General features: G+C 43.3%; 1 protein-coding gene across 1 annotated transcript in view; it reads left to right on the top strand.

Moving 5' to 3' along the window:
• Window positions 1-13,257, top strand: part of SURF6 (surfeit 6) — a 34,107-nt gene extending 20,850 nt beyond the window's left edge. Inside the window, 2 exon segments of the mRNA XM_073599501.1 lie at window positions 12,415-12,661; window positions 12,664-13,257. Coding sequence (XP_073455602.1) covers window positions 12,415-12,661; window positions 12,664-13,094 — 678 coding nt within the window. The 3' untranslated portion in view covers window positions 13,095-13,257.
• Window positions 13,258-13,592: the final 335 nt, after the last annotated feature.

The raw sequence follows: 13,592 nt of genomic DNA, 5'->3' as shown, positions 1-13,592 counted from the left end.
GGGACCCCCTGGTCACCAGAACTAGTGTACTTATTGGAAGATTTCCTCCTATTACTTTTATGGGGACAACCCAACATTTGGGATTTTCTTTTATTTTTATTTTCAATGATAATGGTAAACAGGGCAAATAGAGAGTGTCAATATCCTTAACGGGGGGCACAGACAGCAATAAAAACCTGACACATTTTATAATTCCTTTCCACCCTATCCTAAAACGTTTTACCTTTTAGTTATGCTTTAACATTGACCACAGAGAAAAACCTCTCCAGAACAGTGGAAACATGAGAGCAAAAGTTTTGGCTGCAGTTGCACTTTGCTTTGAAAGCTCTGCTCTTGTAAGTCAAGCTCTGCAATGGACTAATGCTGCAATATCGGTCTATCAAACTGCGGCTAATTGAACTAGGGAAATTTAATAAGTAGGATCCTGTATTCCAGAATCAAGTTCTGGCGGAACACTTGCAAAGTTTGCCTTCTACTCTAATTTTACTTCCCCTATGATCTAAAATTTCTAGACTGACTCATTTCTGTCCATTTGTTCAGACGCTTATGGCTAAAAAGCCTGGACAGCTAAAGCTGCCTGTAAAAAAAAAAACACCTCAAATTTTCTTTTCATAAATCAGGAGACACAGAGCCATAGTAGTTACTATGTGGGTTATAGGCCACCTTCAGGTGATGGACACTGGCACGCCCTAAATTAAAAAGTGCACTCCCTATATAACCCCTTCCACTGGTGGGAGTACCTCAGTTTTTTCGCCAGTGTCTAAGGTGTTGGTCATGAATGAAGTTGTGCTGTGCTGAGCCCCACTGGAGCAATCCTTGCTGGGGCTAGCCATGCCGACCAGATCCATTCAAAGTGTCTTTTTTTGGCCAAATTGAATGGTACCCTGGCCTCGTATCCGAAGAAAGGAGGTTTTGCCTGTGAATGCTTCTCTTTTTAGAGAGCTGGACCCTGGGAATTCAGTACTTTTGGTAGTAGGGCCATAAAGTTTTACTGGCAGGGTGCTGTTGCAGGTCCAGAATAGCGAGTTCCCTCTGGTCCCCAGCTCCTGAAGGTTTAATGGAACCCACCGTGAAGGGTGAAGATTGGGTCTGTTGGTTTACCACAGAAAACCCTGCGTCGGGAAAAGGTCTTTGAATTTTCTTATGAATGTCTCCTTTAAGAAATAATAATGTTGTCATGCCTATGTGTCACCACTGGGGGCTGTATTGAGCACTCGCTGCCTCACGCTGAGAGAGCATGCTGTGTCAGGAGAGCTAAGATGCTTCTTCCTCCAGGCAGACAACGGGACCTCTGGTAAGCTTGGGGGGGGGGGGGGGGGTTTCTTCTCCCCACCAATTGCCCCCCTGTGATTGTCTTTAGGTTTTCTTTAAAAAGAAAAACTGGAGCGATCAGCACGCCGCTAGGTGGCTTACAAGACCCCCCTGCACCATGCTGCTTCATCCCGTGGGTCCCAGGGACCGGGAGCACGCCGCTCGCGCAGGAAATTCTGCTTTTTGGAAAAAAAAAAGAGGTAATGGGAATGCCGTGGCTAACGCGGGGTTGGCGTCCTCGGACGTCCAAACATGAGGAGGCATGGTTTAAAGGCATCATATCTATTGTTACAGCTGTGGAGGGACACAGGAGCAAAGTGTCGTTAGAGGTTGGTGACATAAGCATTCTTTTGGCACATTTACTATTGGCTGGGCATTGATAAACAGCAGCAGAGCTGGATTATCGCTCAAGCAGTGCATGCGATTTCTTCTGACGGTACCTCTGCTTTGTGCATCGGGCTAAGGTCAGAAGGGGGGTTAAAACACCCCCCAGAAATAGAGCTAAAGGAGTCCCCCTCTAGCTCTGGTAAGCCTACTCATCTCTACAGATGGCATCCTCCCCTGAGAGGGAGTGACTGGTTAGAGTGAGCATCAGGGGCATGAAATGTTTACAATTGTTTTCAACAGTACAGCCCTTGTGTATTTTACCAAAGGTTCTTTTTTCCCTCAGCTATGATGGGTTTAATAAAGAAAAAAAAACTGTAATCGCACAGATTCTCTTTCATTGCCCAGGACCCTCAAACGGGGGAACTAGGGGTGGGAAAAGACGAATCCCCTCAGGGGACAGTGGTGAGGCTGATGACTCCTCTTCTGAGGTGTCAAATGTGGGAGAACCAGCTGGTTTCAATATCTTGCTGAATGGTCCACTCCATATTTATGCTCCCTTAACTAAGTGTTTGGGTTCGTTGAAGCCTCCTCAGACTGTGCATGCTTTTTCCTGTCCATTTATTGTTGGAAAAGCCTTTTTTTTGTATCTGAGAAGATTTCCCAGATGAACGTTATTTTCCTCCTAGTTACGTTTTACACTTTATCCTATGGTGGAGGAAATGCACTAAGTACGGTATACTAGCAATTATCGCAGTATATCCTCTGTGAATAAGAGCTGTTATTTGGCAGACAATACTCAAATGCATCCGATAAATAAAGTTGGAATTCCTGTTAAAAAGGAAAGAAAAAAAACTTTTTTCTCTGGCAGATTGAGCAGGCTGGCTTGACAGTAATTGCTTAATCGTTGTGAGGCCACTTTAACAGGTGTTCTAGGATCCTGCTCAGCAAGTCCAGAATTTCGGCAGCTTTATGCTTGCAATAATGGCTTGTGAGTTCCTTTTATAGAACTTCCACAAGGTTCTCAGGCAGGTGCTGGCTTATAAACTAGTGAAACGCACAACTGCTGAGATGCCTATGACAGTTTGTACCTGTACAGCCTGGGAATACCAGGTGCTATACACGGTTCTGTGCACATTGTTGCTAAACACAAACAGCTAAATGCATGAGTGCAGGAACGCACATCAGCGGAGGATAAACTCCCTTTCACCATGCAGAAACTCCTAGCTAGTCTTCCTTTTTTGCGGTAGAACAGCTATTTGAGGTTGTTTGGATAATTCATCCAAAGAAATTCTAGTGTGAAAAGTACCCCCTTTTTTCCATTTAACTAAAGGAGTAAATATATTTTCATTTTTAAAAGCTCCTTCTTTTGTGCCAGGGGCATCAGCCTCCAGGCAGTCATGATGGCTTCTGCCATCAGGTTCAGTAGTTAATCCTCAGAGTTCTAGAAAAATTGGTTGGAGATCAATACTCACTATTAGTAAACACAACACTGGGTGTTCAATAGTGCGGTCTCTGTGCCTAAAATACTATAGAGAGAAAAAAAAATTTCAGGGGAAAGGCTCCCACTGAGAAGAGACACAGGCAGACCATGCTGCTTAATAAGGGATAAATTTGATTAGAAAAATATATTTAATACAAAAGGGGCCAAGACCAGGTACCCACCACCAACACCAAGATCATATTAAAAATAGACAACGTTGTCTGTTTAAGAGCAGCTGCATCACGCTTCAACCATGCATGCACACACCTGTAACAAGGCTATTGTTAATGGGATTAATTAATATTTGTGGATCAGACTAATGATTTCAGTGACATGCACCATAGTCCGTCCAGTCACTGTATTTAAATAGAAACCCTTGGTTGTCCAACCTGGGACCTGTCCCTGGTGCTTCAAACTCTGGTAGAATTCCCTATGATCTTGGTGTTGGTGGTGGGTACCTGGTCTTGGCCCCTTTTGTATTAAATATATTTTTCTAATCAAATTTATCCCTTATTAAGCAGCATGGTCTGCCTGTGTCTCTTCTCAGTGGGAGCCTTTCCCCTGAATTTTTTTTTTTTTTTTTATCCTCGGAGTTAACCCCAGGGACAAAAAGAGGTCTTGGGGAGGAAAACCTACAAGATACTGTAGCCTCCTTATCAGGAGGTGCCCCGCTAGCTCAATAGGGGGAACTCTTCTGCAGTTCTCATGGATCTGACAGGAAGACAAATGAGGGACTTCCTCAATAGCTCCAATCTGGAGTTCCAAGAGTTCCCGTCTCCTCGTTTTTTCTCAGATCAAACGTTCCTAAGGATCCAGAGAAAAAGAAGTCTTTCTCTCCGCATGGAATTTATCCGATCAGTAGTCTCCTTCCTTAAGGGAGAGAACTTCTGGCGTCTATCGACATCAAGGATGCTTATCTCCATGTGCCAATCTTCCCCGCTCACCAGAAATTTCTACGCTTCGAGGTAGAAAATCTTCATTTCCAGTTTATAGCTCTACCTTTTCGTGCTAGCTACTGCACTTCGAGTGTGTATAAAGATCCTGGCTCCTCCTTTAGCCAGGTTAAGGGTTAAAAGTATAACGATACTAGCCTACTTAGACGATCTACTCTTGATTGGTCAATCGGTAGCCCGTTTAAACCAAGGTCTGGTTACCGCAGTCAGCTACCTGGAATACTTGGGTTGGATCCTCAACCTGGTAAGATCCTCCTTTAAAACCATCAAGGAGATTGCAGTACTTGGGGCTGATTATAGATACAGCCCACTAAAGGGTATTTTTACCCCAGGAAAGAATTGGTTCCTTTTAAAGGAACTGATTTGATGGGTCAAAACAAAGAAAAATCATTCTATTTATCTTTGCATGTGTACTGCAAAACAGTATCCTGTCAACTTGGAACAAGAAGATCCAAACTCTGAAATTCCCGTTGTGTTTATCCGCCAAAGTGCGTCAGAGCCTCAAATGATGGTCAGTATCCAAGAATCTTCAAAAAGGAAGATCCTTTCTACCGGTTACCTGGAAAGTGGTAACAGATGCCAGCCCTTTGGGCTGGGGAGCAGTCCTGGAAGAAGCTTGCCCATCAATATTCTAGAAGATTCGGGCAGTACACCTGGCCCTGGAGGCCTGGACGCTCAGACTATAAAATTATCCTGTCAGGATCCAATCCGACAATGCCACAGCTGTGGCTTATATCCATCACAAAGGGGGCCTGAGAAGTCGTGTGGCCCACAAAGAGGTGAATTATTTGTCTGTCTTGGGCAGAAAGCAACATTCCTTGTCTGTCACCAATTTTCATTCCAGGAAAAGAAATGATTTGCTTCTCCACTAACCAAAGTGCTGCCAGAAGTGCCATCTCATCACTATCATCCCTCTGACCAGCTACCCACCTCCACCAGAGCGCTTTTATCTCCTCTCAATTTTCATTCCAGGAATGGAGAATTGGCAGGCAGACTACTTATGTCGCCAACTATTGTTTCTGGGAGTATGGTTCTTCACCCCAGCATTGTTCTGTCGATATGCCAAGGATGGGGAGTTCCGGACGTGGGTCTATTGGCGTCCGGGTTCAACAACAAGATCGACAACTTTGTGTCAAGGACAAGGGATCCGATGACATACGAAACAGATGCCTTGGTATTTCCATGGGATTAGTTTTCACTGATCTATGCTTTCCCTCCTGTTCTCCTTCCGCACCTTTTTCGCAGGATCAAGCAAGAATGGAAGGAGGTGATTCTTGTGGCCCAGGAGATCTTGGTTTGCCGAGATCATAAAGATGGTGGTAGGGGACCCTTGGTCCCTACCACTGTGGCCAGACCTTCTTTCACAAGGTCCGGTATTCCATCCTTCCTTACAAACGCTAAGTTTAACGCTTTGGCTATTGAGACCCACATTCTAAAATAAGACCGTGGGCTGTCAGCTTCAGTAGTTTCTACTTTGGTTAATGCTAGGAAGCCAGCCTCCAGTGTCATGTACTAATGAATCTGGAAGGCATATGTCTCCTGGTGTGAATCCAGGGATTGGCACCCCAGGAAATATGTCATAGGTAGGATCCTTGAATTCCTATAGTTAGGATTAAAAATAAAGCTGGCCTTGAGTACTATCAAAGGCCAGATGTCGGCCTTATCGGTCTTTCTTTTCAACGTCCGCTTGCTTCTCACTCTCTGGTTCGTAACTTTATTCAGGGGGTAACGCGGATTAATCCTCCCAGTTTGGTCACCCCTGAACCATTAGGACTTAATTTTAGTCCTGTCGGCTTACAGAAGCATAAAAACACATGAATCGCGCTAATAAATAAGCATGGATATTAGAACTGAATAAATTAATAATCACAGCACAAATTATGTGATCTATAGTGACCAAACTGGATTGTATGGTACACAAAATCAAACCATGAAAATGTGAAATAAACAATGTAAAGCCTCTGTGATCACCAATTAGGCGATCTATAATAACCAAACTGGATATAGGTGATACACAGAATAAAACTATAAAGTCTCTATAATCACTAATAGCAGATATCATCCACCCGTGCAAAACAGAAGAAAAACAGTAAAGTCTGCATGAGACAGTCTTCAGCTACTGTGTAACGTAGAAATGTGATCCACCACCGGTATAGAAGGGGTTACTCCTTACCAGACAGACGTGATCCCCCATTACAGAGGATCGTGAAAAGCATGTCAGTCATGAATAAGAGTGTCTCTCGTGCTGGTCTGCTGCTGGAGTTTCGGATGATCACATTTAAACAGATCGGCTCAGATGGAATGTATAGCATGTAACAAAAATTTGGAAAACTCCGATCATGTAAAACCTTCTAAATTTATTCGATAAAAGAGACAAAAACACACTTAAAGAAGTTCCTTCGTAAACAAGCCTGAAGTCCGTTGTGTCGTCCGAACACACTCGGACAGACCCGTCCTGCTGGAAGTAGGAGCAATGACTGGAGGTGACGTCAGCGCGTCATCCTGCTCCGTCACTATAGATCACATAATTTGTGCTGTGATTATTAATTTATTCAGTTCTAATATCCATGCTTATTAGCGCGATTCATGTGTTTTTATATTTGTATTGTTATATGGATGTCATATATTTTGAATTGCTGCTTTCTACAGTCATCAGCTTATGATTTACATTTTTGAGCTATTCACTTCCGTACACCTTAGTGCAGTTTTTTTTTTTGGCTTACAGAAGCAGCCTTTTGAGCCAATACAGAGATATTCCCTTGGTTCTCTTGACGGGGAAAAATTATTTTCTTGATTGCCATATCTTCTGCAAGAAGAGTATCAGAGTTGGCTGCTTTTTCTTGTAAAGAGCCATATTGGTTGTTCATATGAGATTGTATTGCGGCCTCATCCTGAATCCACCAGGGGAGTAGGCTTGTGGCTGCTGTCCCTGCTTCTCAGTGCATGGGGAATGCCAGCACCGAGGTGTACGTTGGAGCTCCGAGCCGCATGGCGGCAGTCGGCTGTTCTCTCCCTGTTAAACAGTGTGGCTGGAGTGTGCAGGGAAAGAGAGGAAGCCGCGCGTGAAGGGGCGGAACTTAAAGCTGGCCCACACCTCCGGTCTCTAAACCGTTCGATCAGCTACAAGCATTTTCGTATGGAGACGGTGTTCTCAATCAAAAACCTGCTTTACCCAAACTGCTTCATGGCCACTTTAGATTTTAGGGATGCTTATCTGCACATTGCTATCCATCCAGCCTTCCAAAGATTCTTGATCCTTGATCCTTCAGTCTGTCTTCAGCCCCACGCATATTTACAAAGGTGTTGGGGGAGGCGCTGGCTCCGCTAAGGTTAAAGGCGATAACTATTATCCCTTACCTGGGCGACCTCCTAGTGGTGGTGGAGTCATACCAAAAGTTGTTAGTGGATCTCCAGACTGTACAGGACTTCCTTCAATCTCCAGGCTGGTTAATAAACTAAGAGAAGTCTTCCTTAATTCTGGCCCAGAAAGCGACACATCTGGGGTACGAATTTTGCTCAGTAGACCAAAAAGTTTTTCTCCCGCAGGAGAAGGTCTCAAGAATGATGCAATGTCAGCCTTACAGACCAATCAGTCGGTCTCGCTGAGAGAGGTTTCAAGAGCAGTGGGTCTGATGACCTCTTGCTTTCCCGCAGGTCCATGGGCAAGATTTCATCAAAGCCCATTATAGCTGTATCTACAAAGGAACTGGGACGGAGACGCAAGTTCCTTGGAATCAAGGGTCTTGTTACCCTCCAGGGTAAAAAGAAGCTTGTGGTAGTGGAGGATGCACCTGCACCTAATAAGAGGTCTACTATGGTCCATTCCTATATCCCAGAGGATCACAACGGATGCGAGTTCCTGGGGATGGGGAGCCCACCTCAGGAACACAATGGCACAGGGAGAATGGTCCTTAAGGGAAGCAAGAGCTTCATCGAATCAGAGAGAGCTTCTAGCAGTTCAGAGAGCTTTGCAGGCATTTCAGACGGAAATCGGGGGTCACAATCTCCTCCATATTATATCCAACAATATCGCTATGGTTGCGTACCTCAACAAATGGAGGTACGAGGACTCGGATACTTCAATCTATAACCTAGGAGATTTTATCATGGGCAGAAGGGAATCTAGCCTCAATTACAGCAATGCGCCTGAAGGGGAGACATAAAGCCCCTACCCGGTATGTCGAGACAATTGGTCCTTTCATCCCGAAATCTTTGCGGGTCTCACCGACTTGGGATGTTCCGAAGCGGACCTGTTAGCAGATCAGAACAATCGCAAGACAGAGAAGTTCTTTTCTCTGAACCCAGTGGAATTTTTTCAAGAGGGTGTCGACAAAGGTCTTTCAGTTAGTACCTTAAAGGTACAGGCAGCAGCTATCCGTGTTTTTCTCCAATTTTCTCTCTTCTCCCACTATAGCTATATTCTTCAAATCAATTTCTAGGTCCAGGCCAGTAGTGGTTAGAAGTTGTCCAACCTGGGACCTGTCCCTGGTGCTTCAAACTCTGGTAGAATTCCCTTTTGAGCCCCTAGAGGATAGTTCAGTTAAGTTACTTGCCTTTTAAAAACTATTTTTCTTGTGGCAATTGCCTCAGCTCATAGGGTGAGTTACAGGCCCTATCGGCGAGGGAGCCTTTCCTCACAATTTTTGAGGATCGGGTTGTTTTAAAAACTGATCCAGGATTTCTGCCTAAAATGGCCAGTACATTCCATAGATCCCAAGACATTGTACTGCCAACCTTTTGTAGTTTGCCAAATGGCGACCATGAAAGAAAATTTTGTTTTTTAGACTTGAGAAGAATTCTTCTCGTCTACCTTTAAGTCACCAAGACCTTTAGAAAAACAGACGCCTTGTTTGTCCTCTTTTCAGGAGCACACAAGGGAAAGAGTGCATCTAAAGCCACCTTGGCTAGATGGATAAAGCAAGCTATTTCTGAAACTTACAAAATTAGGGAAGTTCTTCCGCCTTTTGTCACTGCGTACTCAACAAGAGCTCTGTCTGCGTCTTGGGCTGAGAGGGCTGGAGCCTCACCGGAACAAATGTGCAAGGCTGCCACATGGACCAGTTTTTCAACCTTCATTAAACATTATCTCCTGGATCTCCTTTCTGCTGAGGAGCTGGCATTTGATCGTAAGGTCCTTCAGGCAGTTGTCCCTCCCTGGACTGGTAAGTTCTGGCTCATCGTCCTGTAGGCTGTTCTGGAAGACGCTTAGAGAAAAGCTGAGTTGGACTTACCCGGTAACTCCTTTTTCTGAGCGTCTTCCAGTACAGCCGGATTCCCACCTGGTTTTGTCTTGAAGTTATGTGTATTATGCATATGTTTTACAGGGATGTCCTACATCTCTAGAGAATACTGAAATGGGGCCTGGAGGACCACCCTTTTATCTGGTGGGGGTTAACGTGTTTCCTGTCCTGGTGGGGGGAGCCCTAGGTCTCATGGGCTGTCCTGTAAGACTCTCAGAAAAGGAGTTACCGGGAAGTCTAACTCAGTTTTTCTTTTATTTTCACCTGCTGATCTGGCCATTGACGCATTTCCTGTCTTTAGGAGCAATGAAGACACCTTTGGACAGTGACATTGTCAGTCTAGGAAGAGGTTAGCGTTACATGCACTTGAAAGGAATGGAGATTTCCCCATGGGGCTTTTTAGCAGCAAAAATGAGTCAAAGGAGTTCGTAAAAAATCACTGGTTTTATTAACAAAAGATATTTAGACAATAATTGATTGCGAAAGTAAAAATATGAGCCCTGGTGTATACAATGCGAGATTGTTGAACATGGAAAGAAAGGGCAATTTAGTCTATAGTGAATACTAGATGTATTTATAACAATGGGTATTAACCCACGGTAGTAGATTATACCATCCAATGTAAAGAAAAGCCCCAATGCATTTCAACCTTAGAAATTCTAGTCTTCTTCAGGGTGTTCTTACATTTCTATAAAAACATCAAAGGTACAAATTACAATATTTCATGACATGTAGATACATTTCATAATATACAGTCATGTTCAATGTTAATAATCGCAATATATTTACCCCTTCCATTCAGTTATCTCGCATTATCCAGAGACTTTGTTTAAAAAAATAAAAAGATAGAAGATTCCCCCCAAGAAAGAATCCCAAGCCCCGCTAGGGAACTGACCCCATCTTCCTCGCCAACGTCGGAGGAAGAGGCGGTCAGTTCCCTAGCGGGGCTTGGGATTCTTTCTTGGGGGGAATCTTCTATCTTATTTTTTAAACAAAGTCTCTATAATGCGAGCTAACTGAATGGAAGGGGTAAATATATAGCGATTAAAGTTGAACACATGACTGTATATTATGAAATGTCTACATGTCACAAAATATTGTAATTTGTACCTTTGATGTTTTTATAGAAATGTAAGAACCCCCTGAAGAAGACTAGAATTTTTAAGGTTGAAATGCATTGGGGCTTTTCTTTACATTGGATGGTATAATCTACTACCGTGGGTTAATACCCATTGTCCTATATACATCTAGTATTTCACTATAGAATAAATTGCCCTTTCTTTTCATTTTCAACAATCCTTGCATTGTATACACCAGAGCTCATATTTTAATTTAATTTAATAATTTAATTTTTTCGCATTCAATTATTGTCTAATTATCTTTTGTTAATAAAACCAGTGATTTTTTTACGAACTCCTTTGACTCATTTTTGCTGCTAAAAAGCCCCATGGGGAAATCTCCATTCCTTTCAAATATTTGTTTCGGGGTGTGCAGCCTCATCAGACTCACTTATGTGTCGCTCTATGTTATAGCGTTACATGCACTAGCAGATGTAGATAAACTTAACTTAAAAAAAAATAAAGCTGAACTTCAGCTAAAACTTTTTAAGCTGTTACAGAAAGGTGTTTTTTTTTTTTTTTTCTTTTGGGATAAATGAATGAATAAAACACTGACCGTTGTAAGTACCCCTGTCAGTATTAAATGTAAGGAAAAAACTGGGAGGGAGGCGCCGACCTGAGTGTAGTATTAAAATTATGACTTTAATAGCATAAGATTAAAAACACTTACAAGATGATAGATGCATGCTCGTCAAAGTAAAGTGCAGTCCTGGCATTCCACATGGCTCTGTGGGTCCCACCTCTGTTACGGATAGCTGGAAAAGATTGAGCAGCTGGCTGGAATGGATCACAGTGTTTCTCCAGGAACAAAGGAACCAAGCATCTCCACACGGACCAGCATGGACCGTGGAACAGGAAGTGATGTCACCGGCGTCTGATTGGACCTAGGCAGGGCTGCAATCTTTTCAATCAGGGCTGCAGTGATAAAAGGCTGCGTGCTCGGAGCTGACTGCTCCTTCTAATTGGCCTCCGCCGGTGACATCACTTCCTGTTCCACGGTCCATGCTGGTCTGTGTGGAGATGCTTGGTTCCTTTGCTCCTTGAGAAACATTGTGATCCATTCCAGCCAGCTGCTGAATCCTTTCCAGCTATCCGGAACAGCGGTGGGACCCACAGAGCCATGTGGAATGACAGGACTGCACTTTACTTTGACGCGCATGCATCTTCTATCATCTTGTTAGAGTTTTTAATCTTATCCTATTAAAGTCATCATTTTAATACTACACTCAGGTCAGCGCCTCCCCTCCCTGTTTTTTTCCTTACATGTCTTGCAGAGTTATGGACACACTCTGAAGGATGGCTACCTTCCTTTTTAACCCTTAATACCCCTTTCTATGGATATGTCACCATCCAGCTATTACAGACACAGACTATACCTCCTAAGGATTATTCCATCTGGAGCGCCAGATAAACACTGACTCTACTGCTAACTGCAGGGTTAAATTTTTTTTTTCCAGCCCTCTAACTGCCACTTTGCTGGACAGCTTGGTCTGTTAATGGAAGTTGAAAAATAACAGACTTGCTGGCTGCATCACCAGGTGAAAATAAAGAAGAAAAAAAGTCTAAAAATGTAGCCACCACATCTAATTGGTAACCTGCAATATTTTTTGAGTTTACTTTAAAATAACTCATCCATCTTAGTTAAATGAGCATGCTGGGTGCAATAAATGTGGCCCAGAGCCTGTCCTACCACAGGCTGAAAATGAGATTTTTGTCTGATTAGTGTCCTTTAGGGGCAATATATGACGAGCTTTGCACATCACAGCCTTTTGGCTGTAGCTCTGGACACTGTGGAAACCGCACAGGGATGTAGAGCCTTACTTTTAGTAGGATAGGAGGGAGCAGGAGGTATGAGGCTTGTTGCTTCTATAACAGAACTATAGTAAGTTATCATAGTCAAGTTGGTTAGTCTCTTATTCTTTCTATAAACAGAACCCTTCTACCTACTGATGACAATTATCCAATCTAACTTTATTTTTCTACAGTTTTCCAACAAATCTCTTTCAGTAGATGAAATTGAAAGAAGACGCCAGAGGAGGAAACATGAGAGAGAAAGGAAGAAGAGAAAAAGGAAGGAGCTGAAACTTAAAGCTTTGCAGGAGACAGAAGAGGGTGAAGCCGCTAAAGTGGAGCAGACTGTAGAAAAACATGTAGAAGAGACTCATCAGGTCCCACTAGTTTTCAACAAGGTGGAAGTCCATGACGAACCTCTCAATAAAATCATGCAGAAAAAGAGAAAAAAGAAAGGGTGAAGGGGCAAATAACGCCCATGACTGGCAAAAACTACAAACAGCTGCTGAGCCGCCTAGAGGCGCAAAAGAGTAAGTTGGAAGAACTAAGGTCCAAAGACCAGGCGAAAGCCAATGAGTATGAATCTAAAATTAAATGGACTAATGTGTTGTATAAAGCTGAAGGACTGAAGATCAAAGATGATGAAGGGATGTTAAAAACTGCCCTGAAGCGCAAGGAAAAGCAGCGGGAGCAGAGGAAGAAGCGCTGGGACAATCGAATGCTGCAGACTACGGAGAGAATGCAACAGCGGCAGGAGAAGAGGAAACGCAATATCAAAAAGAAGAAAATGGCCAAGGTAGAGAAGAAGAAAAGCAGAGCACGCAAGAAAGGGCGTATCATGCCCGAGGACTTGGCCAAAGCTAATGTCAAGTGATTTTTCTATTACAAAGGTTTTATAATGTCTTGTGTGTAAATAGTCCATGCTTTGTAATATGTACTATGTGAAAGCCCTGAGAGTCCAGAAAATTGGATTTTATTATTATGAAAGGTGACTCTGTAAACCAAGCCCTGCTTTGAAAATAAACGGAATTACAGAAGCCTTTTGTGTGTAGAATAGCTACTTACAGTATACCTGTGTCTTTAACATATCAAATCTTTAGAGTATACAACGTAAAGTGATTGTAAAGGTAAATATTATTTTTTTATTTGTTTTATTTTTTATAATACCAAACATGTCTATACTTACCTGCTCTGTGGGCGCGAATCTCCTCTTTTTGGGTCTCCCATCAACGCTGCTGGCTCCTCCGTCCAGTGTTCACACCCGAGCTCCGCTGCATTGGCACAGACAGCAGGACTCGGCCCTGCTCCCTCGTCACTGGCTTTGATAGCACTGCGAACCAATGGCTCCCGGTGCCCCAACAAAGCCAGTGAG

Source organism: Aquarana catesbeiana, linkage group LG09, assembly GCF_042186555.1.
Source record: "Aquarana catesbeiana isolate 2022-GZ linkage group LG09, ASM4218655v1, whole genome shotgun sequence".
NCBI classification, from domain to species: domain Eukaryota; kingdom Metazoa; phylum Chordata; class Amphibia; order Anura; family Ranidae; genus Aquarana; species Aquarana catesbeiana.
This window is presented reverse-complemented; position numbering and strand designations above follow the sequence as displayed.